Consider the following 25,263-nt stretch of genomic DNA (forward strand, 5'->3'; position numbering starts at 1 on the left):
AGTCCCAACTAACCGCTGATAGTCTTCTCCTTGGTATTGACTGTGGGCGTCTCCTCCCCAGTAGCCACAACGCCTTCCATGCTGTCCGCCATGCTGCTCGTTGACAGGGTGTTTTCGCGTGTGCAAGATGATGGAGGTTGAAGGCGAGTCGAGTTCGAAGGGTAGACCAGCAGACGAAGGAGGGAGGATCGAGCGTTTCGCGATGGGAAAATGGGTTGGTTGGTCGATGACGGTAGTGCTGGAGGTGCAGCTTGGAGCTCCGAGAGGCGCAAAGGCGGTGGCAGAAATAACTGGTGGCCGATTGTTTACCTTGTGCTCCGCGTCACGTCAACGTCCTGCGTCGTGCCCGCTCTGTACATACAAGCCTGCCCTACATACAATCATGTCCCTCTTAGAAACGCACCTGGAGCAAATATCCCTCTGCTCTGCTTCCATCGCCGAGCTTCCGTACGTGCGCCCTATCCAGACACTATGTGGATAACAGCTAACAACCGCACCAGCTTTCCTCCTCCCAAAATCTTCACCAATGCGCTCTTACATCCTCACGACATTACAACCCTAATCCGGGACACCGAGTCCCACGAGCGCGCCCTCTTCTCCGTACCGCCGCCTCCTCCCCCGCCAAAAGCGCAAGACTTGTCCAGCCGCCGCAAAACCGTCTTCGAGCCCAACAACGGTAGCGGCAGCGGCATGCTGGGCGGAGGCGCAAACGCGGTTCGTGCACCTAGGCGGAACACGGCCGTCGCGGCGATTCTGGGGAGCGAGCTGGTCGAGCGGATCAGAGAGGGCGGGGGCGGCGGCGCGGGCAGCGGGCTGGGATACCGCGCATACGGCGGCCGAGAGAGGGGAGAGATTGACGTCGAGACGCTCCTGGAGGGCGCCGAGAAGCTTTGCGGAGTGTAGTGAGTGCTTCGATATCCCTTTCTCCGGTGGGACTCCGCGCTGACCAAACGCTGCAGCCACATCCCGGGCGTGAACGAGAAGATTGCGCAGCTGAGGCAGCGGCACGCGCGGCTCCAGGCAAACATCGAACACTATGAGATGCGCGTCGCGGAGCAGCAGGTCCAACTAGCGCGTCAAAACCGGCACCGCGACTACGACGACGATGACGCGGAAGAGCAAGAACCGCAACCGCAACCGCAGCCTGAAGAACCCCCCGTCGAGGAGCCGCTGACTGCTGAGGACCTGCAGAGAGAGGAGGAGGAGATCAGAGAGCTTGAGCGGAAGAAGCGCGGCTTGGAAGACCGCGTCAATTCCATGGGCAGAGACCTTTCTGGCGTGCGGCGCGCAATGAAATGAGCAGCCAATGCGATGCGGAATCGAGAACCTAGCATCGTCCGGATTCTGTCTAGCTCATGATCTGCGTCGCAGTCGTCAATGCCTCCGCCGTCCTCAGTAAACCGGCCTTGTGGCATCGTGCTCCACGTGCGTTGAATCACCTTCCGCAGCCTCTTCCTCCGTCGGGCATTCTCTGCGTGGTCTTGCACCAGCCCCCTACCTCTTCTACCTCGGGGGCGCCGTTAGAGTCCCCTACCTCTTCCCTGGTCCAGTGGGGACGGACGCGCGTGACACGCGTGGAAGACTGCTGCCCGACTTCACGGGAAATCCGTCTCAACGCGCCAAAGAACGACAACCATCATCAATTCGGGACGGCAAACAGCTAGACGAGAGGTGCCCTTTCCCCAGTCAGCAGCAATTGGTGGTCTAGGATGGCGTATCTATCATGATCGAAATGCAGCCCGCGATCCGTCGGGGCCAGGAAGCGAGGATTCGAGGAGGATCATATCCAGTCGTGATGATACCCATTGATGAAGCACGCGCGCATTGTGGCATTATCCTGTCGTGAATTTTGCTGGGCAGTCGGTAAATACGGTTGATGAATGGGAACAGTTGATTCTAAGGCCGTCCGCACGGAGCGGACCAGGCGTGCCCGAGGGTAAGGATTGTGCGTCTACGGATGGATATAGATGGGAGGAGCCTAGAGTAATAAATCTTTGAAGCGCCGCAGGACGAAGACCGAAAGTCAACTACAAACATGCGCCGTTTGAGTCTCATGAGTCGCACACTCTAGAGAAGAAAGAAGTGTTTGAAATCAAAACTCCAGAACTCACCTCGAAATGGCTAACTCCAACGCCCAGGAACAAAAGTATGGCCGCTATGGAACCCGCAAGCTATGAGAAGAGCCCACGCGCTCCAAGAACAACCAAAAAAGCAAGCAAGGAATGAAGAGACTAAAGTGATGAAGAACTAGGAAACCAAAACCCCCATTGAACTGTCATAGTCACATCCCAACCAGCTATTCATCCGCCCGTTAACCGAAACCCCATTGAAGGAGCTGTCATGACAATGTCCCAGCCAGCCATTCATCCGCCCGTTCACCCATCCATTGATCCATGAACTAGCCGGGGCAAATACATCCAGTGGCAGAAAGGGGTGTAAGAGGAGAGACGCGCTAAAGTGCTGCAAAAGCCCAGGACCGAAAACCGAAACCCTTTCGCTCGCATGAGAAGGAGAAAGGGAGGATAGAATCGCTAGCTCGAGTACTCCGCCCGCGAACTTTTGAAATAACTTCAGGCGGGGGAATGTTGACACAAAGAAAAAGAAGAAAAGAGACCACGACCATAGAAAAGAGCAATGGCACGTCAACGCGTCAGGAAAAAGTCAGCACACCATAAGCCGAGCCCTTCAGACAGAACCGGCGTCGACAAGACCCGCGTCGCGCACTCTCTCAAGTGTCCAACAAGTCCTCGACCCAGTCGTCCAACTCGACAATGCGAAACCGATCTCCCCATTTCTGGCGGAAATCCCTCTTCATGTACTGGCTCGAAATGCCGGCCTTCCAACTGACGAGCTCGACACGCCATCCGCGCTTCAGCGCACGCTCCACCATGCGCATGAATCCCTGGCTGTACTCGGCCGCCGCGGCGTCGCCGGTAGCCAGCACGATGGTGGACGGCTCGTCCACGTCGACGACCGACTCGAGCATCTTCAGGTGCAGAATCTCGTCTACACCCTGCTCGACCCACGCTGTCTTGGCGTGTGTCGCGCTGCTGGCAGCGTTGCCCGTTTCAGAGCCGCTGCCGCTGCCCTCGCCGGATGTCGTGGTGCCGCCGTTTCGACGACGGTATTGCTGCAGTTGCTCGGCGTCGCGCTGACGGAAATACTTTTGACGGTTAGTGAGCTCGCGCGCCTTGTAGACTTTGTCGAGAATGTTCGTTTCATAGCCAATGGCTTTGGCCTTTTCGAAAGCGGGAATTGCAGGAAGGGAGCCGACCAGGACACGCTTTGTAACCGGTCGACGGCGTTCCATGAGCAAGACAAAAGCGTCAAAGTCTATGTCTTCACGACGGATGCGAGCATTGACAGGGAGACCCCTCATGCTCTTGACGCGGTTTTGAAATCCAATGTGAATGTTTGAAAAGTCGATGAAAACATGGATGCCATTGGGAGATTCGGTGTGGTTCACGAGCTGAGCTGGCTTTGCTAGCCAGTGCTTGTCTTCTGGAAAATGTTGGACAAGCGTCAAGAAGAAATGCAAATTGCGGTCGTCCTTGTCGCGGACGGTGAATGTTCCTGTATGTTGTGGCGACGTTGCCGGACCAGGAGAAACAGAATTGCCAAGAAAAATTGGAGTGTTGTTGAGAAGGGCATTGTAATATCCGGAGTCAAGCCCCGCAGACGTAGAAGGCTGGTAAGTGAGATCCGCGTGCTTGGTAGGGCTGGCGGAGTTCGAAAACTCCCGCTTTGATTTAGATTTAGATTTCTTGGGGGAACGATTGGCTCCCAGATTGAATGGAATGGCCGAGTCTTCTAGCTTCTTGGAGCTGTTTGCTGACACGTCAATCGACTTGGGTTGAAAGGTTGAAGGGCAAAGAGACGTGGGCATCATCTTAGGCGCCGAGTAGGGGGCAGCCGCATGGAAAGCAACATCCTGCACCGTCTTCTTTGGCTGTGGAGTTTTGGGGGCTCCAAGAGAGCGAAGATTGTATCGAGACGCCGTTGCTTTGGAGCCATGCTCTGATTGCTCGATCGTGTGGACACTGGCCTTCCGGGCCGGCGTGTTCTTGGCGCGTGCGCCATCAGCGGACTCGACTTCGCTGCTTGCCTTTGTTTTGTCCGAGCGTTTTTCTGCTTCAGCGCGCTTGCGGGCTTTACGATTTTCTCTCTTGCGCTGAGTCTTGGTGAGGGTAGGATCGAGCTGAGTGTTTGCGGCAGCCGCTGGTCCTGTCTCTTGGTAGGCATCGGACTCGTCGGCCAAATCGTCGATTGGATCTTGGTCCTTCCAAGTGGTTTCCTTGAGAGGGAGACCATACGTTGCGCCGTCAGAGGCATATTCGTGCTTTTCTTTCTCCACCAAAGTTTCTGATCCGGTATGATCTGAATCAGGAGGTGTAACGGTGGCGGCGGGCAGAGGCGCCTTGTTGGGGGTCTGGAGAAACGCCCAGACTTTGTTGAAGTCGCCCAGGCACGAGGCCTCGTTGATCTTGTCGTCCGCTACCTCTACATCGTGGAGGGGCTGCTGAGGAGGGGTAATTTGCGAGGCTGGTCTGCCAGGACCGAGTGCCGGCGAGAGTGAGTTGATGAGGTTGAGTGCCTGGGAGAAGTCCCACGGCCTTTGATCGGGTGTAGAGGGCATATGCGACCGCGAGTGGTCTTGTTGTGTGTATATTGTCGTCATTTAGGAAGCGTGTCAAAGTAGGACTGTGTCGAGGTGCGTTAGCCGGTGACTCGATCATGCCGCTGTCGGTGGCGGGATCGGGCGTACCGTAGGTATCGGAGAGATGGGGTTTCGGGCGGGTTTTCATGTTCAGAAGAAGGAAGGTAAAGGCTCAGAGAGCATCAAGCAAGATCCATTCTGAAGTAGCGAAGGAGATCTGAGTGATTGAAGGGTGGGTGTGGGGAGGTAAGGTGAGTGGACATGGTAGTGGAGGGTTGTGTACATAATGGATGATTGCGGAGCGGCGGGGATGGCCAGTGCGCGTCATGGATTTGGCCTCAACGCCACCCGACCTGAATCCCTTTTGGACCAGCACGTGGCGCAAGGAGGAGCAAGCAAAACATCACATTACTTTTCCCCCAAATAAGTTCGCAACTCTGTTGACCGCTTTGCTCCAGACTTTGCCGCAGTTGTGTCGTTGCCCCTCGTCATACTCACCGGGTATTGCATGTAGATCCCCGTGCATGTTGATTTCCAAGTTTGGACGACCATGATCCAGCAACAGGCTCAGCCACAGCTGCACAACCATAGATTCACCTCCGAGATATCATGTTTTACTCTACTGTTGGAGCCAGAGCATAAAATTCATCAGCTATTGCAGAGCCATACGCATGCCTCCCTAGAAGAGGCTTGAAGCTGCCTGAGCGAGATAGTCCTGAAAACCTGCCCCAACCGACAGAAAAACTGCCCCAAACTCCTTAGCACACATCGACCCACCCAAAGAAATGTCTTCAAAAATATACATCAACCCCCAATATGAGAAGCCGCTCAAAGTGTTTCCCATCCTCCATTGTTAATGTCGCCCTCCAACTTCCTCGCAATCGTCGAGGGAATCTGATGGTGCAACCACACGTTGCGGACCAGAGCATCGTATCGCTTCTGGTGGAGATAGAGCTGATGGTGGCGCCGTAGACTCATGTCCGTCTCGCCGTGCTTGTCGAGGTAGGGTGCCGCAAACCAGCTTCCAGATTGGTAATGGGTAAAGAGAAGCATGCATTTGCGAATGTTAATGAACATTCCAATGTGGCCTCCGCAGCTGAACACGGTGCAAGTTAGCATCATCTTATCTTTATTACACGGGAGGAGTCAACTTACTTTGCTTGGTGTTGCATGCACCCACCCTGCTTCCTGCTGTCGTGCCTCTTCATGCAGCAAACAGCCTGGCTGCAAAAGATTTCGCCGCAGAAGAGGCACACGCAGGGATCCGTCACTTCTCTTGAGGGGTTCGAGGGGCATCTCCTTTTAGTGGCCTCGTCCGTCAAGGCGTCGTAGAGCTTTGGTAGGCCAATCAGCTCGAAAATCGCTGGATGGCTGAGTTTGATCGGAATTCTCTGTCCTCCTGGTTTGTTTTCCTTGTAAGACGCCCAGTGCTTGATCCAGGTCATGGCTATCGACCGCGTGATGACACTTGGAAGCCCGTCACCGACAAATGTCCCGAAAATGTCATCCAGTGAGGGCAAACGCAGCGCCTTAGTGAGGCGTTGCAACTCTGGCTCCTTGGCCGAATCATAGCCTGCGTCTGGAAATTCGATGCCATAGCGTACATGCATCAGAATGACTGCTTTCCTGAGGAATGGCAGCGCATATGTGTTGACGAGGACATAGAGGTAGCGTAGAAAGTCTACGTTTTGTGGCTCGAATAGTGCCAGAATGTTCTCCGTGCTGCCTGCTCCCTGAGGCTCCATTTCGAGCACAATTCGCTTGACGAAAGAGGCGAAGACTTGCAGTTGCTCTGGAACCATGCTACTGCTGTAGTCATGGTAGATGCTCTCGTCATTGACGGCTGCCTTGGCTAGAGCCTGAGGCTCAGCCAGGACGAACGTCGTAATGACTTTGATGATTTCAGCCAGATAGCAAAGCCGCATGACGTGGTGAATATCTAGGCCAAGGACTGGCACGAGGCAGACGGAGCATTCAGTGAAGAAGATGAAGGGATCTTGGAGCAGAATTGGAGGACAAGGCTTTGTACCAGTGGCCGAATATTCTTCGATGAGAGGGTGACCGAACATCAGCTGGTGAAATTGTCTAGACTGATTCTCAATAAACTCTTTGTTGGTGCGATTGTCACCACCGTGACGGACACCGCCGACGGCAAGATAGGAAGACACAGTCTCTGACAGAACCCGAAGGTGAGTCAATGAATGCTCTGAGATTTTGTCGAGCAATGTGCAGCCAACTTCGGACTCGATACCGCGCTGAGCAATCTCAACTGCTGAGATGGAATATCCAAGTGACTTCATCAGTGTATCGGTATAGGTAAGGTCGTCCGGATCCCTGATATGGTTGGGATAGGTGTATCTGGTCTGCAGCATGTTCGCCCTCATGGTGTCCCGGAGTCTGTGGTAAACCTTGAGCAACTCAATTGGCGGCGTCGCTTGTAGGACAGGGGCTGTGGTTTCCGGGCCGGCCTGAAAAGGAACATTGAGCTCTGGCTCTGTAAACACGATGCCTGCACTGGGAAGTGGGAAAGAAGGGCGAAGTGCCGGAACTGTGACGGCTGTGACCACAGGACCCAGTCCGGACAAATCGGAGAGCCTCTCTGCCAGCGAAGATACCATGTTCGTGGACCCATAATCGAAGAACATTTTCTTTGCCAAAGCATAGACCGAGGGTGTGTCTCGAGAGGAAGAGTCGGAGGCCTTCTCGAAAAAACTTGAAAGTTGCTTGCAAACTTGCGTTTCAAGCCAGGTGTCGAAGCCAGTGTCCGTTTCCAGAACGCCTGGATATGTGATGGTCTTGCTCTCCCAAATGATTGGTAAGAAGGCATTCCCAAGGGCCTTGCACAGAGGGCACATGAATTCCTTAAATGACGGTCGCTCTGGATGGTGCCGAGCAATCTGGTTGTGGTGTCTTCTTTCGGTTGCCTTGTTGTAGACTTCAAAGCAAGAGTAATGCATTATGTGGCCGCAGCCTGTACTGACCGGCCCTCGTTTGATGTGTGATTTCGGAAAGCCCTTGCCGAGATCCTGTCGTTCGGTTACAATGGTTTTACCCTCAAATGTTGTTTTTTGGACGACGCGTCGGTTCTTGCTGGCAACGCCAAAAGGTCTCATGTTCTCGGCAGATCGGTCTAGGTTTACTGGAGTGCTCACGGCCTCTTCGATCCAGTCTTGATCGTTGACATCTGTCTGTCGCAGGATGCTGCTTTCGTTGATGTAGGCAAAAGTGCCATACAACCTATTGTCGTTGGTCTGCTCCTGACACAAGATGCAGGTACCGGAGGGATATTTCCAGGTCCTGTCCTCCTGAGCTGGAGCCGCGTCGTATTCGTCTGAGTCGCTAAAGTCACCTTCGCCCCAGTCGATGTCCTGATTGGCCATGAAATTGGTCTGCTGCTGTTTGAATTGGGCCATGACGCGGGCCTGTCTTTCCAAGGCTTGCTTCTTCTTGAGCTCCTTGTCTTGGGCGGATGACGATGCGGGAGATTCGGTGTCCATCCTATCGACGCCCGGAACAGCACCTTCGAACCCGATGGGATGCCTTTGTTGGATGCGAGACAGCACCAGTCGAATTTTGGGCTCACATCCCTTGAAATCTTCCCTTTCCAGAAGTGATCGAAGTAAGGAGACGATTGTGTTCGGTTGTTGACCATCCCCAAGCCGATTCGAAGTGAAGCTCTTTGACAAGGCAAAGTATGTAAAAGACTCTGTGTCTGCCTGTGCGCCGTTGGACTCGGCATCGTGAAGTTCCTCGTTGACAACGACCACAATCAGTTGAAGGACGAATTGAATGAAGCCTTCCGTCCTGGTCACCGGGACATTTGGCGTGAATGATGATGCAGCGATACCGTACGCAAGGAAGTAGTAGACGAGCTGGGCAAAAAGAGGGAGTCTGGTGAATTTTGCCAAGTCCTGAAAGACTCCAGAATGGACGCGTGGCAACTTGGGTTCAAACACAATGCTCGCTGCATCTCTACCCGTCTTCTTGGCCATGTACGCCTTGTAAATGTTTTCTGCTTCTTCTCGGCTGTTGCGATTGTAGTGCGCAATGTATGGGTCAATATCCTCGATGTATTGCTCCTTCAATGCAAAAGTGCCGGTGTCAGACAGACCCTCGGGAGCCCGGAAAATTGTCATTTCCTTGAGGATGTCACCAAACTCATCCGAGTCCTGAAGTCGCTCCGAGAAGCGCGATGTAAGGTCTGAGTAGGCCATTGGCTTGAAGCAGAGAGTGTGCGCAATGTCGCGTCGTGCGGCAGCAGCGAGAGGAGTCACGTTCTTCTCAGAGGGCAAAAGAGACGAACGATCACTCAGGAGGATGATGAGGAGGTGGACAAAGTCCTCAGCAACATCTACGGTTTGCAGTTCGTCATACCCCGGTCGAACCGTGTAGTCACCTCTGGCCCAGCTCGTCATGCCGAATCGGTCGATAATCTGCGCAAGGAAATCAGGCAGTGGACAGATTACCAGACCAGCCTGTAAGAGGAATATATCGCGCTGATGGGAGTTGTCTCTTTGAGCGACACCGCGGTAGGTGGTCATTTGATGACGCAAAGTTATGCCGTTCCTCACCCACATGCTAGCCCTCATCTGAGCCAGCCAGGCGCAAACTCGCAAGGGAAAGTCGAACGCCGCCAACAGATATTCTTCAGGCTGAAAGTCTGGGATTTGTGCCCTTGGAGGTGTAGGGTAATCCCTCAGCTCTTGCATGGTAAACATCAACAAGTCACGAAGTGACTCGAGTGTCATCGCCTTTCCTCGGTCAATCAGCCAGGACAAAGCGTAGTGCAAGGCGTGGTGGAAACTCATGGGTTCCTTTTCCACGACAAAGTCGACTACCTTGTACCTAGGCCAGTTGTAGACGGGACCGACTTGGTCAACTTCGAATGTGTCAAGCAACTTGAATTTGGTCTCTGATTTCAGCTCAGCTTGGTTGAAGCGCTTTCTCTCTGAACCCATGGAATGTATTATAACCACCTTGGCAGTTGTACGAATAGCTCGACACACGCTGTCCAGATCAGGGTCTCTATCAGGAATGAAAGCCTCGGCAAACTGGCGGCAGAGCTTGTTCATCTCACGGGTGATGAGAGATGCACTGATCCACGCGTCGGTCTCATACTCGACATGCTCTCCAACAGCGCGGACGTTCGGGCAGATCCCCTGATGCAACTTGACAAGATCCAAAAATTGCAAAAGGTATCTGTTCTCGTGGCAGATTCTCTCTTGGACGTGCTCAGAAGCCAGGAGATATTTCATGTCGAGGAAGAAGTGGTACATGCGTCGATTCGTGACGGCGCCGGCATCGAAGGCAAGAGTAGCCATTGGATTTACATCCGAAGGATAGCCCACTTGGCGGGTTGTCAGGAATGTGTAAAGTATAGCCATCAAGTTGGTAAGGAAGTTTCCCCTCTCGACCACTTCTGCGGTAATTGACGGGGTCGTCAGCATTTGCAAGGAGAGGTTGATAATGGAATAGTCGGGTTCCCTGTCAGCCACGAGGTACAACTGGGCCAGGGTGGTGTAGAGCGCCGCGAATCGCAGGCCAAGGATTCGTTTGAAATTGGGAATGGTGACAACTGTGCTGATGAACACATCTCGGATATCGATGCGGACCTTCTTCCACATGCGAAGGTCGTAAAGAACCATGAAATCAAGGCGAACACGCTGCCAAAGGTCCTCATGCACGGGCAAATTCGCCCTCATGTGATAGCCTTCCGGTTTTTCGAGCCAGTACCTAGCTGGTCGAGGAGGGCGCAGAGTCTTAGTCTTGATTTTCGGTGTCTTTGGTACTTCCATGGTGGGCGGTGGATCTTCTGAAAACATGTGGTCGAACGCAAGCGATTCGCCGTCCGAATCTGCTGGAGTATGAATCTGTTCGCGCCTTCTTGGAGCCGGTGGAGGCGGAGGCGGTGGATAGCCTGCGAATGTCGCCTCTGAGTTTTCGAGGCTGTCGACGCCGTCAGAGCCATCCATATCGACATCGCCATCGCCTTCCTCTCCTACTCCAGTGACGATGTCATCAATGTCCATGTTCAGATCGTCTTCGTCCAAATCTTCCTCCTCGTCCCACTCGTTTTCTGGCACGTCGGGCACCACGAGCCTGGTTGCTAACCTGTTTTGAGGTTGAGGAATGATTCCCCATATCATCCGAAGTTCGTCTTCAACCTCTGAAGCCTCGTGGTCGTCGATGCCATCAGTGCCAATTTTTGCGTGATGTGCTTCGCTGCCCATACGCCATGGTTTCAACATTTCTTCGCAAATGATAGTGCGCAGAATGGAACCATCGGGACCGACGGTACATCCACAAATGTCGGATATCCACTCCACGATAGTACCGCACATTTGCTCGCGAAATGTATCTCTTGCCGAGCGGATCGTGACAGTGAGCTTGATTTCTTCGATGATCTTAGCCATGTGAAGCAGTGCCGCAACGTCGGTCGAGTAGTGAACGATGCTCCGTCCAACGTCATCAGTCTCGTGTGCCACGTTCCAACCAAATTTCTTGGACTTTTTGCAAGCCCTGGCCACTTGGTTTTCCACGTCTGTTGCCGTGTGCTTTTCATCATTCCACAGCACCAGCGCGAACTCGTCATCAGCCTCTGTGGCATCAATTCCACCGTATCTCTTTGAAATTAGCCGAGACAGCCGCTCATCTTCGCGTATGGACTCTTCGGTCTTGGGAAACCGGAGCTGTTCGGGAGAACACGAGAAAACGTCGCAGATGTAATCCAGAGCGCGGGCAACGGTAGCCCTCATACTCGCCACCAAGTATTCAGGCAGTGCTGGAGGCTCCTTGGCCTTGCCAGCAGATTTCTCTTCCCCAGGCAAAGCAGTATGGATGTTGCAGTGTAAGGGGCGGACCCAGGCTTCTTGGTCTCCGCAATCACAGCATCCAGAGTTTCCTGGCGAGATGCTGACGTATACTGTGTGGCCCTCGTGGTCGGAAGAGTCGAAGCATTTGGCGCACAAGACGCATGTTTCGTCCACCGAGCAAGTCTTGCATCGGTACGTCGCCTCGCCAGCTTTGAATATATGGCCACACGGATGACCCCGAGCAGATGCAGTGTATTCAGCGCCCTCAACAGCGCCTTGGGCGTCACGTAGACTCCAGGGCGTTCTTGGGCGGGGCGGGCCCTGGGGGAAGAGAAGGTGAAGGTAGTCGTCGCGCTCGCCGGCCAACGAACGAAATAGGATTTCGAGAAGGGCGCATCGGGCTTCTTCGGTGTAGCGCTTGCTGAATTCGGTAGGGAGCGCTCGAAGGTGCAAGCAAAGCGCTTCCTCTAGAGCAGATATGAGCATGGCTGCTCTGGGCGAACAACGAAACCCGGTCCAGAGCTCGAGGATGTAGTGTGGGGTAGCACCGAGAGAAATGGAGATTCCGCGAAGATTGTGCGAGTGGGATTCACGGGCTTTGGGCGGCCCTCATGACGGGTGTTGAAAGAAGCTACCTAGCCTTGGGTCAGACAGCAGTTGAAGATGTTTTGGTGGCGTTGAGTGGTCGACAAGCGGCAGGTGGAGTTTGACGATCGACCAAAGGCGGGCAAGGATGCGGATGCTTCAAGTCACCTCGACCGGCGCCGCACACCTGTCGATACGTCAGAGCGCGCCGGCGCCCTTAGTCATCATTCGAGACTCCCATCCCGTCAGGTTGGATCACCATGTATGTACTTGTATATCTCTCTACTGCAATTCGCACTGCATAAAGCTTCCTCTGCGGCTTGTATTGCACGCACTCTGTTTCTCAAATTGCTGTGCAACTGCAGACCGATTGCTACACAAGCCCTTTTCGCATCGCAGCTCTAATTGCTTTGCATCAATCTCTGGATCAAGTCAAACAAAATCCAGCAAGAACCATTTTGACCGCTGGATGACAACAGCGCCGATTGATAAAGCCATCTCAGTCCCTTCCAAGGCTTGCCATGCCCAAAGAAGGATGTCCGTTGGGCCTAGAAGATCAAGCCCCCCATTAGGCAGTCAAAATGAACGGGCAATCTGCTAACAGGAATCATCGCAAGTCTTCACGCGCTGGATATTTTTCTCGTAAATGGCGCAATCGCAGCTTGTCGGGTCAGATGCGAGAGGGTTTGTTCCTGACCCATATCGCTGGTAGGAGCGGTCGTCAGCTCTCCAGAATGAAATCGATTAACGTCCCGCCAGTCTATGCGTCTTGACCCAATATGCTAAGTTGACCAGCGGCAACCCAAGGATATGTCTTCGCCATCTTTTTTCCAACCTCAATTGAATCTACATGAGCGCTCTACTCGTCGTCATCCTCCTTCTCGAGGTACTGGTGCTTGATATCCTTCCATTGGCGCTGGAAATGAAGTCAGTCAAGCCGCAAGCACGCTTGGTCAAGACCAAACTCACTCCCTTGTTGATGTTGTTCCAGAGGCTGTCCGATGCGGTGTCGAATGCCCTGTTGCGGCGCGTGTAAGCCTCCTGCGTTACCTGACCAAAGGAGTTGCGGCGGGGGGGAAACGCACAGCTGCAAGCCAAAGGCGCCCACGAAGACGGTCGACACGAAGATGTAGTTGCGTTTGATGATGGTGCTAGCACAGTCGTTAGTGGTGGTCTCGTTCCCAGCGGCCCGGAGAAAACTTGCTTGTAGATGCTGTGAGCGATCTACACCCGAACTGTCAGCGCGTCTCTTCAGTGAAGTAGGGGAATGCGCAGACTCACGCCTGCCATTTTGTCTGTAGGAGCGAAGGACGCCGAGGGTGAGAAGATCAGTGGGTTGTTGGTCTGCTGGGGGTGTGATCGAAGGATGAGGATGTCGGCGCGCCGGGAGTTGTCCCAGGCCCCGGGAGCGAATCGGGAGGAAGCGATTTGCTCGGTCGAATCTCGTGGCCAGTATTCCGCGAGCTCACGCATGTAACCCTGGACATGACTTTTCTCGTCTCGCAAGACATGGTCAGTCAGGGAAGCTCGGCCAAGTAGTCGGCGGGGCTGCTAAACTGCCTCCTCCAACCCGCCATTAGCTTCTCGCCGTCTCATAAACGACGGGAGCTCCCGCTGCTTTTTGCATAACCTTGGCTGCTCTAGTCTCGGCATTCGCTGCCAGCTCAACAAAACGACCTCCTTCCAGACTTCGAGCTTCGAGCTCGTCCACACCTCTCCGTCCAACCTCTCTTCCAATCGAGTCCGATCTCTCTACTCCGACCATGCCAACGGAGCCAAAGCCCAAGATAGCCAACTCTGGTGCAGTCACATCCGCTGATGGCGAGCGACACATTCCATCTTCCACGCGCGCCGACGGCTCGGTCCGCAAAGAAATCCGCATCCGCCCAGGCTATCGCCCTCCCGAAGACGTAGAGCTTTACAAGAGCAGGACCGCAGAAGCTTGGAAAAATAGAGGCAACGCTGGTGTGCCAGGAGCCGAGCCGATCGTGCCAAAGCCCCAAACTACAAGTTCTAGCGCCAACAAAAATGCAAAGAGAAGGGAAGCTAGGAAAAAGGCTGCTGCTACTGGAAGTCCTGCGGATGAAGCCAATGACAAGGAAGCTGCCGAGCAGAAGGATAAGACAACAGGGAACACTGAATCCAACTCCACCGAGGCCGAAACCTCCAAAGACCCGGAAGCCGAGAATGATAAGGAGGCCAAAAAGCTCACAAAGAAGCTGCGCCAGGCTCGAGAGCTCAAGGACAAGAAAGAGAAAGGCGATGCGCTTCTCCCGGAGCAGTTTGAGAAGGTTATCAAAATCAACGAGTTGATTCGACAACTGGATAATCTGGGTTTCGATTCGAATGGGGAAAAGAAGCAACACGAAGCCACTTGAGGTCTCCTCGCCTCCAAACATCTTTCATCGTCCATCGACAACCTCTGGTTCTGGCTGCCCAACGGCAGACGCGTTTCCAACTGGCCACCATTCTCGACGGCACTTGGATGAGAATCCCGTCCGACTCCGAGAATGCTGAGCTCCAGCTCAACGATCTGGTGGAAACGAACATCGAGCGACACGGAAGATTTCCACCAGCACCCAACAGGTACAAAGGTCGATACTTCGCAGTGAATGACCTGTTGATGTTGAAGGTCCGTGGAGAAAAATGAGAAGATAGGTATGGAGGGCGCTCAGAATTGGCTGGAGCAATCACATGGCTACAGCTACGACAATTTGAGTCGGCAATTACAACGGCTGCAACTTGAAAAAGAGGTTCGTGGCTGAGTTATTCCATACGATCCAACACCGGCTACGGGTCTAGACCAAAGAATCTCCATCTTCACGGATATTGCATTTTTGCTGTTTTACTTTTGTCGAATGAAGTATCGCTTCTCTTACTGCCTTGTCTGTAGTCACTGATGGAATCTGAAAACTTGTAGACGGCAGGAAAAAAAAAAAAAAAAAAAGAGAAAGAGAAAAAGGCGACTGTAATGCATGATGCACTTCTTGAAATGACTGGTTTTGAAGTTGACAAGCAATTCATGGTATTGAGAAAAGTCCAAACATTTTCTTTTTTCTTTGTTGTGGCTGCCGACTGAGACCTCATTATCATTTCCAGTTCAATTGTACCCGCCACTATTCTGTGCAAGGATCAACAGAACGAATGTAGACAGCCAAAAATCAGTGCTTGTAAACGTATGCAGCTTCTGCATGTGGCAGGAATCGCACATGACTACCTTGATGTCATAATTGGCAGAGTCCTATTCAACGTGGCAATTTGGCTGATTGTGTGGGCTTCGGACTTTTGTGTCTGGCTTGACTATCCCGCATTCTTTAGATTTTAGAGTGGTTTGATTTCGTGTACAGAGCAGTAGGGAATTTGGAAATCGAGTTTGATACTCTGCGAATCAAGATAGATGAAGTTTTGGCTCTATTTGATGTGCGCACGGGCCATTCTTCTGCTTGCATCAGCTTCGGGAGGCGCGTTGGAAATTCGGCGGCGCTCATCTTCCAATAACACCTTCTTCACTGCAACTTGCGACCAGTCTTGCCTCTCTCCTGGTGGTGCCCCGACCGACCACCCTCTCATCTGGATGCGCGCTGGCCCTTGGCTCGGCCGCGAACTTCGTTGCTTCTCCTCCGCTCCACTTGCGCGCCCTCCGTTGCGACGCCATCCACTCCGCCTTGCGCGATACCCTTCAGCCTGTCCCTCTTCGCTTCCAGCGCTCACGGATCTTTGCTCACGGCTCTCAATCACTTCGCGGCGATCCTTTGCGCACGAACCGCACCGGCTGTCAAATCAAAAGCCCATCATGGATCACACGAACCCCGACGCTGCCCGCAGCAAACGCAAGCAGCCACCTACCAACACCCCCTCCAGCGACCGCCCCATGAAGCAGAGGAAGCCTGAAAACGAGCAATCTTCTCTCTCTGAGCAAGAAGGAGCACCATTGAACGGCTTCGATGGCAACGGTAGCGTACCCAACGGTATGGAGCTCGACTACGACTCGGACGACGTGCGATCTGTCGCATTCGCTGGCATTTCCGCCGAGACCTACGAATGGCAACGAACAATAGAAAATGTGGTCAAGAATGTCGTGTCGATTCACTTTTGCCAAACTGCCGCTTTTGACACGGACTCAGCTTTAGCCAGTGAAGCGACTGGCTTCGTCGTGGACGCGGAAAAGGGCTACATTCTTACCAACCGGCACGTCGTTGGCGCAGGGCCGTTCTGGGGCTATGTCATATTCGACAACCACGAGGAGGTCGACGTTTGCCCGGTTTACCGCGACCCTGTCCACGACTTCGGCATCTTGCAATATGACCCCAAGGCTGTCAAATACATGGATCTCTCGGCGTTGGATTTGAGGCCGGATCTAGCCCGGGTTGGAGAGGAAATCAGGGTTGTTGGCAACGATGCCGGAGAAAAGCTCAGCATTCTGTCTGGTGTCATCAGTCGTCTGGATCGCAATGCGCCAGAGTACGGAGAGGGCTACAGCGACTTCAATACCAACTATATCCAGGCTGCGGCATCAGCTAGTGGTGGAAGTTCTGGCAGTCCTGTAGTCAACCGCGATGGCTCTGCCGTGGCTCTCCAGGCCGGCGGTCGTGCCGACGGAGCGGCAACAGATTACTTCCTTCCCCTTGACCGTCCCCTCCGCGCCCTGCAGTGCATCCAAAAAGGCGAGCCCGTGACGCGAGGAACCATCCAGACCCAGTGGGTGCTCAAGCCATTTGACGAGTGTAGGAGGTTGGGCTTGACTGCCAACTGGGAGGACTCTATGCGGAAACAGTTCCCCAAAGAGACTTGCTTGTTGGTTGCCGAAGTTGTTCTACCAAAGGGGCCTGCCGATGGTCTTCTACAAGAGGGCGATATCCTGATCAAGATCAACGGTGCGCTCATCTCTCAGTTTGTTCGGCTAGATGGCATCTTGGATGAGAATGTTGGCGGGAAAATCAAGCTGTTGATCCAGCGCCAAGGCCTTGACATGGAAGTGGAGATTAGTGTCGGTGACCTCCATGCCATCACTCCGGACAGATTTGTCACGGCTGCAGGAGCTTCGTTCCACGACCTCTCCTACCAGCAGGCCCGACTCTATGCTATTGCAACCAAGGGCATGGGTGTCTTCGTTTGTGAAGCAGCCGGCTCGTTCAGGTTCGAGGGCAGCGATTATGGCTGGCTTGTCCAGTCTGTGGATCACAAGGAAACGCCTGATCTTGACACCTTTGTCGAGGTCATGAAGAACATTCCGGATCGCAGTCGTGTTGTTGTGACCTACAAGCACATCCGCGACCTCCATACGCTCAACACAAGCGTCTTGACCATTGACCGCCATTGGCATGACAAGATGCGACTGGCGATCCGGGATGACGAAAAGGGTCTCTGGGATATTTCCGACATTGCAGACAGGATCCCTCCCAAGCCACGCGAGCCTCAACGTGCAAACTTCATCCGGATGGACCATGCACAACACCCCGAGGCCATGGAAATCGTGCGGAGTTTTGTACGCGTGTCGACTTCGATGCCGCTGAAGCTCGACGGCTTCCCGCGCTCCCGCAAGGTTGGATATGGACTGGTCGTGGATGCTGAAAAGGGTCTCGTCTTGGTTTCCCGCGCCATTGTCCCTTACGACCTTTGTGACATTCAAGTCACGATTGCCGATTCCATCGTGGTTGAGGGCAAGCCTGTCTTCCTCCATCCCCTACAAAACTATGCCATCGTTCAGTACGACCCTTCACTGGTTCTTGCGCCGGTCAAATCAGCAAAATTGTCGGACAAGTTTATCAAGCAGGGAGACAAGACCATCTTCTTTGGCTTCAACCAAAATCTTCGCCCAGTTGTTGCAGAGACGGTCGTCACGGACATTACTACTGTCGCCATCCCTGCCAGCGTGGCGACTCCCCGGTACCGCGCCATTAACCTGGATGCCGTCACGGTAGATACCAATCTGGCTGGACAGTGCGGTAGTGGCGTGCTGATTGCGGACGACGGTACTGTCCAGGCGATTTGGTTAACGTATCTTGGAGAGCGCAACGCTCACTCCGGCAAAGACACGGAATACCACTTGGGTCTGTCGACGCCCATGGTGGAGCCCATTTTGAGCCAGCTGCGCGCCGGCATCCAGCCCAAGCTACGCATTCTCAATGTCGAGATGCACACGGTGCAAATGGACAAAGCTCGCATCATGGGAGTTTCCGAGGAGTGGATCCAGCGCGTCGAGCACGAGGACCCTGAGCGCCACCAACTGTTCATGGTGCGCAAGGTCGACTCTAACCACGAGGGCGGACTCTTGGAAGGCGACATTGTGCTTTCGTTCAACGGCAAGCTCATGACGCGCGTGTCCGACTTCGATGTCATGTATAACAACGAGCTGCTCGACGCCGTCATCATCCGCAAACAAGAGCAAGTCAGCATCAAGGTGCCCACGGTGCCGACGGCGGACCTCGAGACAGACCGCGCGGTGCTCTTCTGCGGCGCAATCCTGCACCGGCCGCACCACGCCGTACGCCAACAAATCAGCAAAGTGCACTCAGACATTTACGTGTCGGGCCGGATGCGCGGGTCGCCAGCCAACGCCTACGGGCTGGCGCCGACCAACTTCCTAACCCACGTCAACGGCGTGGCGACACCGGACCTGGAGTCGTTCCTGCACGAAGTCAAGAAGATCCCGGACAATACATACTTCCGGCTCAAGGTCATGACGTTCGACAACGTGCCGTGGGTGGCGACGATGAAGAAGAACGAGCACTACTTTCCGACCATTGAGTTTGTCAAGGACGAGGGCGAGGAGCTGCGCTGGAAGCGCATCCTGCATGAGTGCGAGGAGCACGGCGCCAAGGAGATGATGGGCGAGGTGCAGGATACGGGCGAGTTTGCGGCCGCCGAGGTGCCGGAGAAGCAGGGCGCTGGCAATTCTTGAGGCGGAAGAGGGAGAGGGAGCAGGGAGGAAAGAGCAGTGACTTGCTTGCTTGCGTTCCGAGTTGACGTGCGTCTCAAAACATCGGGTGGGCAAATTGGCCGGAGGCAGTTTCGAAAAAGACGATTTAAAAAAGTATAGACCAAATCGAACAGTTTGTAGTGGTAGCTCGACCGCAGCATTATAGTGGAGGAGGAGAAGGTGGTGGAGGAGGTATCAAAATTGTACTGTACAACATCAAAACCAAACCTCCTCCTTGCTTTGCGAGACCGACAAGGTTCACGCGACGCGGTACACTAACGTACCAGGTTCCTATTGCGAAAGGACGCGACAATCAAGTGTTTTGCCGGGCTCTGGAGCGTACACCCAACAAGGAGGGAGCCATGGCGAGAGCTCACCTTATAATAAACTCTTGCTACCTCCCTCCCTCACCCTCATTCATACTTTCCTCTTTCACCATCTCCAAACATCATGTCTCTCTACGATTCTCTCTCCAACCCGCCTGCATACCGGGACACTTTGGAACATCCTATCGTTGTCGATAAATCAGGGGTCACAAAATCAGAGTCCATCGACCTATTCGAAGTTCCCACAGCACCACCCACCCAACGACAAAATCTTTACGCAACAATCATCATTGCCGTCATAGCGATCCTGAACACATCATTCTCATTGTCGCTGATTTTCCTCTGCTTGTACTACCCTAAGCCACCACCCTGGTGGAGTCCTTGGATTACGTTCTCGTGTACGATCATTGCTATCATTACCAACCGGATCAGCCTTCTCTACCCAAACACAAGATGGGCGCTTCATTTCCAATTCAGTCACGACTTGATGCTCTTTACAAATGGCACGACGGCTGTATGGTCAGTTTTCTTTGGACTTTACGTCCATCTACTTCGTGCTTTACTAAGGAGATTATCCACGTAGGGGAATAGCAGGCTAAGAAGATGTGTCGACGAATCGGAACATGATCGACTTCAGGAGATGAGGCTGGATGGAGGAGGGCGGCGGACTACTGTGGAAAGGGCGTATGAGGAGGCTGGTGACTGGACCGAACCCGGCGCTCTACACCGTCTCTGCTTCATACCAAACATCCTGTCACGTACTCAATTTCCCCTTTCCGTTCACGATGGTAACAAAATTACTATACACCACTCTCTCACATCACAGCCCCTCTTTCTCCCTCCGCGCTTGCAGAAAACCACAGTATTTCAAAACACATTCTTTTTTAAACCAAACCTTCCCCCTTCCACTATCTTTGTATTCCGACGGGTCTAACACCCCGTACCACCATGTGCCACCTCAGCAGATAATCTGGTTCAGTCTGCTCCGAAGCTTGGCAACAAAAGTCGTGGTGGCACACACACCAGATTAAGGTGAGTTGTGAGTAGAGCGCAGACTGGGAGCATTCATGTACGCGAACACATGATTTTTCGGGAGCATTCATGTCTCATTACACCAGAGTACAACTTAGGAACATTTATGCGTCTATAAAGGACGGTAACAAGGAGCATTCCAGGCTCAGTTCGCGGAACCCCATCCTTATGTGTGCCACGACTTTTAGCACCGAGTGTTGGTTTCTGTTGTATGTTGTGTACTGTACCACGGACACACAGCCAGCCAGCTAGCCAGGGTTGTTTGCATGCATATACATCTGCCAGCTAAAATGGATGGCTGCAGAGGACGACGACGAGAGACAGGAAGAGGGGCAGATGATGGCGTGCATGTGGCACTAGCTACCACTTTAAATAGACACAAATACAGTCTTCGTACATACATAGATGCGGCTGACCCTCCGCCTCATCCTCATCCTCCTCCTCCTCCTTCTTCTTCTTCTTCTTCTTCTTCTGCTGCTGCTGCTGCTGCTGCTGTCGCGCTCTCTCTCAGCCTCGTCTGTCCGCATCCCCGTCCATCCACCTGGCTGTCGACTGCTTTTGCCCAGCAGCCAGCCTGGCCAATAAACGCTGCGAGTCAGCGCATTCAGTCCGTCCGCATCGCTCCATTCGCTCAATCCATTCATCCATCGCTCACTCGCTCGACGCACGCACGCACGCACGCACGCCATTCGCTTGCGACCTACCCACCCATCTCTTTGCCGCTCTGCGCCGTCAGGCCCCCCCCCCCCCTTTTTTTTTTTTAAAAAAAAAAAAATTCCACTTGCGTCTATTCGTCGACAACCTCCAATCCAAGACAGCGGGCGCTCGAGCGAGCGAGCGCAACGATTCGTCTGCTGTCGAACCATCGACTAATTTCGATGATCAAGAAGTGAAGAGAAGAGGAAAGAAAGAAGAAAGAGGGAAAAAAGAGGGAAAGGAGATAGCCATCTAGAGGAAGACAAGGGGCGGGGGGAGGGAGAAGAGCAGCGACGGGCCGAGACCGACTCCGTTTTCTCCTTCAGCGGCCAGCACAACACACGGACTAGAAGCGCGTTTAAAATGCCAGCGCAAAACAGCATGGCCACGCATCTGGGATAGAGAAGCGAAAGGCGAAGAGAAGAGGTGCATTTACGCACCGCGCCCCAACAACCGCGAGCGGTGGATGCAGCGGCGGAAAGAGTGGTAAGTGCAAGAAACACCACACACAACACGTGCACGTAGTCAAGCGGTGCGATGAGAAGGAAGCAAAATATCAAGTGGCAGCAATCCGCTCCCCTGCACTGCTTAATTCATATCAAGCGCATGCATTCGCGTCGGCCAGTCTCTTATTCGTCGGCACGTTTCTGGTGTTCAGTCCAATGGTGTGTGGCGCACCTGCTTGCTTGCTTACCATTTCGCTTGCTTTCGCGCGGACGCGGGGGACTACCTATTATTTTTCCCTGCTGGTGTCAATGTACGTATGCATGCATGTATGCATATATGTACCTACAAGCATGCTCCACGTGGCTTGCTCGGCGCTGATGGGGGCTTGGGGCATTTCGGTGTCTGCCGCCCCGCCCGCTGATAGCAGGGAAGGGGGCGGGATAGCCAATAGGGGAAACAAGGGGACACGGCAGGGGACTGGTGGCGTGCCTCCGTTCTTCATGGGGATAGCACGAACGGCGATGAGAGAATCTGTGTATGTGTGAGAGCGGTTAGACGGATATGTGGACCAATCTGTGCGGACAAATTTGATGCATGGAGAGGCGTTTTGGGGGACGTTCATGGTGCCGTAGCAAAGTACAGATTGGCCGTCGATAGGGGAGGGGGCGTCCAGCCAGTCGTCTGGTTGGTGTGTACGCAGAATGGCGAATGGCAGCTGATTAGCAAGACAGGAAGCTGCCGCTGCGGCGATGGACGCTTTCGGCGCGTGCGGGCAACGTGTCGAGGGGAGTGAGGCTGGCGATGAAGCCATCGCCGACGAACGCGACAAAGCGGAAAGAGGAGTAGCAAAAGGACGATTCGGAGGCGGAGACGTGTCAAAGCGAAAAAGGCATGATGGTTTTCCGAGTACTAAAGCCGGGCAAGACGATCTGGGTGAAGAGAAAGATGTCGTCTGTAGAAGCAACGGCAGCCCGAACAGCAGAAATGTGATTGCTGCTTCGGACGAGATATCGCTAGACACAAGCCGCAGCGAAAACAGGCGTGGCAGCTCGAGCTGGCCGCCGCGATCCTGCAACAGCGGACGACGACGTTCATCGACAACCAAGCCGAATGAAGATCAGCAGCCGGTAGCCGTAGCGCCACATCGCGGATACAGCGACGTCGACGACCTCCACCAAACCATCCCGGGATCATCACCACAATCGACACGGCCGCGAGTCAGCTACACCCGGCCCGGGACGACGGCGGCGTCATCTGCAGCATCCGTAATTGCAGCAGCCACAGCGCCTTTGCCATCCTCGTCGCGATCCCCGACAGCGAAAGCACCATCTGAGCCCGTGTTCGCGCCTGTCAAAGTCGCGTCCCGCACGCAGGAACTCTCATCGCCGCTATCTTCGTCGACGGACCCTGACGCCGGCACTTTTGCAGACGGCGGCCTCTTGCTCCGCTTGGAAGGGATTGCTGCTCAGTCGAGCGTGGGCGCTTCGGCCAGCGGGAGGAGCAGTAGCCTCCCCGACGTGCGCAACTACGGTCACCGGTCTGCGGGTGTGTCATCACGTGCAAGCAGAGTCTGGCGCAGAAGTGATCTCGCAGAAGCTCCACGCGGCCGCGACGGACCTGACACCGCTGCTAGGAATAGCGCAGACAGGAGAGGCAGCAAGAGGAGCAAGCAGACTGGCTCCAGCATCAGCACTTCCTCACGGGTTCGCCACAAACACAGCTCCTCGCTCCGGAGAGCTTATACGTTACCTGCCGTGTCGAACGCGTCGCTCCTGTCCGTCCTCTCGGAGCTCACTCAGTCGTCCGAGGGCACCAGCACCTCGAGTGGCAGCAACTCCACAGTCACGCAGCAGTCGTACGAGCGCTCTACCATCACCAAGCAACGGCGTCCCAGCAGGAAAGACGGCAACGGAAGCGATAGCTGCCGTCCCAAGCAGTCGGTACTCCGCGAAGCATCGTCATCAAAGCTCGCAGGCGAGGGCGGAGCCGACCATCTTAAGCGACACGGGCGATCCATTAATCCACTTGCTCGCGGCATCGTGGAGCCAAGCCCGTCGTTTGCTCGTGCGGCCTCGAGGCACGCGTCGATGGCAGGGACTGCAACTACCAACGCCGTGCCCGTTGAGAAGACGGCGACTCCGAGACCGGTGTCTCCAGTTCGTCAAAGGGAGACTTCGGATTCGGATATTTCTTTGCGAGGCAGCGGTCCAACCACAGGGGATAGGAAAAAGATAGCAGCAGAAGCAGCGTCTGGGGAATCAGAAACAGCCAAAGAGATGCAGGACGATGAAGACAGAGAGCGAGAGCTTGCCATCCAGAGGCTCGTTCGCGAGATTGCTCAGAGCCCGCAGCTCATGGCGGGCGCCGACGCCAGGTTGCACAAGATGATTGAGCAGGAAGAGCAGCTGCGTTTGCACATTAAGCAAACCAGCCCAGAGCATCCAGTACCGCGGGACGAACCGCATTTCCGAAGGACAGACGGTGGTGAGAATACTTCTGGCCCGTTCCCCTATTATTGTAGCTCCTCAAGAACGCAGCAGGGACCGCACCGTGGTTGCTGTGAAGATCCACCTGGTCGGCCAGCTCTCGTACCTGCAGCAGACCCGAGCTATTATGCGGGCAGGGCTCCTGCTCACAGCCAATACCAACCTCTGGCCCAGCATTTTGCCTTTTCTGGAGGCGTTGGCCAGCAGCAGCACTATCAAACGGATTTAGCGGATTTTGGCAGGACGACGATAGCCGGGTATGAAAAGATAGCACAGAAGCTTGCGGAGGGGCCAGATGCTCGCCTAGGTGATGATGACAAGCATGATGCGGAGAAGGACAGGACAACAGAGCGGCACGTGACGCCACTGTACCGGAGATTCGAATACCTTCAGCACCGCATTCTGCTGCACATCCAGGATGAGCTGAGCGAGTTGGAGGAGAAGCTGAGCGAGATGGACAAATGGATCGCCGGGCAAAGCACGCTACGAGACCAACAAGGCATGGCGGTGCCCGCATCGCGCAGACTCGAGGCCCGGTACGGCAATGATGTGCACGCGCGGCGGACACTGCTGCTTGGCGATATATATGTTAAACTTGGGCAGTATAGTGAGTGACGTTGCCGAAGTCGTGGTGAAGCAACGAGGCGCCTGCTAACAGCTGGTCCGTAACTTGTTCAGACAGCGCCGTGACGGCGTACGCCAACTTGGGTGCGACGCTGGCGCCCGCTGCAAAGGGCGACATTGCGGCCTACGAGTCTTGGATGGCAGAGCACGCTCCTGTCGACGACGCTGAGACGCGATTTCTAGCGCGGCACAGGGACCTGGGCAGAGTCTCGCTTGGGGTTCACCAACGTTATGGCGGCTCCCATTCCTCGCCAGGAACCCAGCGGCAGCATGCTGCCAACATGAATGCTGGCGGTGTTCAATACTCGGCCATGTGGGGCATCTTGGTGGTGCTACTGGTACCGCTCGTCACGTTGTCCCAGTCGCGGGCAGTGGTGGTTGTAGCAGCGTTCTCAGCGGCAGCGGTCGTGGGCTCGTCGTCGACGCGGATCCGCAGCTACATGTCGTGTCGAGAAGTGGTAGCGTATGGGTGCACGTAAGTCTTGTCAACAGGAACAGGAAGGATAGCGGGTTGATCCTGGGACAGGTATTTTGCGCTAATGGCGGCGATTGCGATTCTGTTTGAGAAAGGGTGAGGCACAAGAGCACACACCCCTTTGCATGCACGATTGAGTTCAGAGGGTATTTTGGTTGCGCCGCATTAGCCGCGTGTTTGGCGCAGACAAGCTACTTAAGCAGT

General features: G+C 54.3%; 8 protein-coding genes across 8 annotated transcripts; 5 read left to right on the forward strand and 3 right to left on the reverse strand.

Annotated features, from left to right (window-relative positions):
* The first annotated feature begins 339 nt into the window (after window positions 1-339).
* IWZ02DRAFT_148029 (DASH complex subunit Spc34) lies at window positions 340-1,598 on the forward strand. The gene is made up of 3 exons (XM_066761873.1): window positions 340-447; window positions 501-902; window positions 960-1,598. The coding sequence occupies exons 1-3, from the start codon at window positions 383-385 to the stop codon at window positions 1,297-1,299; spliced, it is 807 nt and encodes a 268-aa protein (XP_066618007.1). The 5' UTR covers window positions 340-382; the 3' UTR covers window positions 1,300-1,598.
* Window positions 1,599-2,728: 1,130 nt separating this feature from the next.
* Window positions 2,729-4,636, reverse strand: IWZ02DRAFT_494919 (uncharacterized protein; the record flags this gene model as incomplete). Its single annotated transcript, XM_066770087.1, has 1 exon — window positions 2,729-4,636. The coding sequence occupies one exon, from the start codon at window positions 4,634-4,636 to the stop codon at window positions 2,729-2,731; it is 1,908 nt and encodes a 635-aa protein (XP_066618008.1).
* A 564-nt stretch (window positions 4,637-5,200) lies between these two features.
* On the reverse strand, window positions 5,201-12,198 carry IWZ02DRAFT_503146 (uncharacterized protein). Its single transcript, XM_066770323.1, has 2 exons — window positions 5,813-12,198; window positions 5,201-5,753 (listed from the first exon to the last, which is right to left on the reverse strand). The coding sequence occupies exons 1-2, from the start codon at window positions 11,953-11,955 to the stop codon at window positions 5,486-5,488; spliced, it is 6,411 nt and encodes a 2,136-aa protein (XP_066618009.1). The 5' UTR covers window positions 11,956-12,198; the 3' UTR covers window positions 5,201-5,485.
* A 715-nt stretch (window positions 12,199-12,913) lies between these two features.
* IWZ02DRAFT_437490 (uncharacterized protein) lies at window positions 12,914-13,527 on the reverse strand (the record flags this gene model as incomplete). The annotated part of the gene is made up of 4 exons (XM_066766633.1): window positions 12,914-12,970; window positions 13,024-13,104; window positions 13,140-13,205; window positions 13,336-13,527. The coding sequence occupies 4 exons, from the start codon at window positions 13,525-13,527 to the stop codon at window positions 12,914-12,916; spliced, it is 396 nt and encodes a 131-aa protein (XP_066618010.1).
* A 290-nt stretch (window positions 13,528-13,817) lies between these two features.
* On the forward strand, window positions 13,818-14,414 carry IWZ02DRAFT_356450 (uncharacterized protein; the record flags this gene model as incomplete). Its single annotated transcript, XM_066764304.1, has 1 exon — window positions 13,818-14,414. A coding segment is annotated over one exon (597 nt), but the record flags the coding sequence as incomplete, so codon positions are not given.
* A 1,129-nt stretch (window positions 14,415-15,543) lies between these two features.
* On the forward strand, window positions 15,544-19,211 carry IWZ02DRAFT_464954 (nuclear serine protease-like protein HtrA2/Nma111). Its single transcript, XM_066768430.1, has one exon. The coding sequence runs from the start codon at window positions 15,629-15,631 to the stop codon at window positions 18,953-18,955; it is 3,327 nt and encodes a 1,108-aa protein (XP_066618012.1). The 5' UTR covers window positions 15,544-15,628; the 3' UTR covers window positions 18,956-19,211.
* Window positions 19,212-19,248: 37 nt separating this feature from the next.
* Window positions 19,249-20,415, forward strand: IWZ02DRAFT_148147 (uncharacterized protein). Its single transcript, XM_066761876.1, has 2 exons — window positions 19,249-19,813; window positions 19,883-20,415. Exons 1-2 carry the CDS (start codon window positions 19,424-19,426, stop codon window positions 20,231-20,233), a joined length of 741 nt encoding a protein of 246 aa, XP_066618013.1. The 5' UTR covers window positions 19,249-19,423; the 3' UTR covers window positions 20,234-20,415.
* Window positions 20,416-23,858: 3,443 nt separating this feature from the next.
* IWZ02DRAFT_386712 (uncharacterized protein) lies at window positions 23,859-25,063 on the forward strand (the record flags this gene model as incomplete). The annotated part of the gene is made up of 2 exons (XM_066765489.1): window positions 23,859-24,571; window positions 24,643-25,063. The coding sequence occupies 2 exons, from the start codon at window positions 23,859-23,861 to the stop codon at window positions 25,061-25,063; spliced, it is 1,134 nt and encodes a 377-aa protein (XP_066618014.1).
* Window positions 25,064-25,263: the final 200 nt, after the last annotated feature.

This window comes from Phyllosticta citriasiana, assembly GCF_038021145.1.
Source record: "Phyllosticta citriasiana strain CBS 120426 chromosome Unknown IWZ02scaffold_20, whole genome shotgun sequence".
In the NCBI taxonomy this organism is placed as follows: Eukaryota; Fungi; Ascomycota; class Dothideomycetes; order Botryosphaeriales; family Phyllostictaceae; genus Phyllosticta; species Phyllosticta citriasiana.

Bases quoted from the DNA above. Each gene is read 5' to 3' on its own strand.
- IWZ02DRAFT_148029 (XM_066761873.1), top strand. From the start codon at position 383: ATGTCCCTCTTAGAAACGCACCTGGAGCAAATATCCCTCTGCTCTGCT. The intron at 448-500 runs GTACGTGCGCCC...CAACCGCACCAG, and splicing joins GCTTCCATCGCCGAGCTTCC to CTTTCCTCCTCCCAAAATCT. The intron at 903-959 runs GTGAGTGCTTCG...CAAACGCTGCAG, and splicing joins GAGAAGCTTTGCGGAGTGTA to CCACATCCCGGGCGTGAACG.
- IWZ02DRAFT_503146 (XM_066770323.1), bottom strand. From the start codon at position 11,955: ATGCTCATATCTGCTCTAGAGGAAGCGCTTTGCTTGCACCTTCGAGCG. The intron at 5,754-5,812 runs GTAAGTTGACTC...CACCGTGTTCAG, and splicing joins TGCATGCAACACCAAGCAAA to CTGCGGAGGCCACATTGGAA.
- IWZ02DRAFT_464954 (XM_066768430.1), top strand. From the start codon at position 15,629: ATGCGCGCTGGCCCTTGGCTCGGCCGCGAACTTCGTTGCTTCTCCTCC.
- IWZ02DRAFT_148147 (XM_066761876.1), top strand. From the start codon at position 19,424: ATGTCTCTCTACGATTCTCTCTCCAACCCGCCTGCATACCGGGACACT. The intron at 19,814-19,882 runs GTATGGTCAGTT...TTATCCACGTAG, and splicing joins TTACAAATGGCACGACGGCT to GGGAATAGCAGGCTAAGAAG.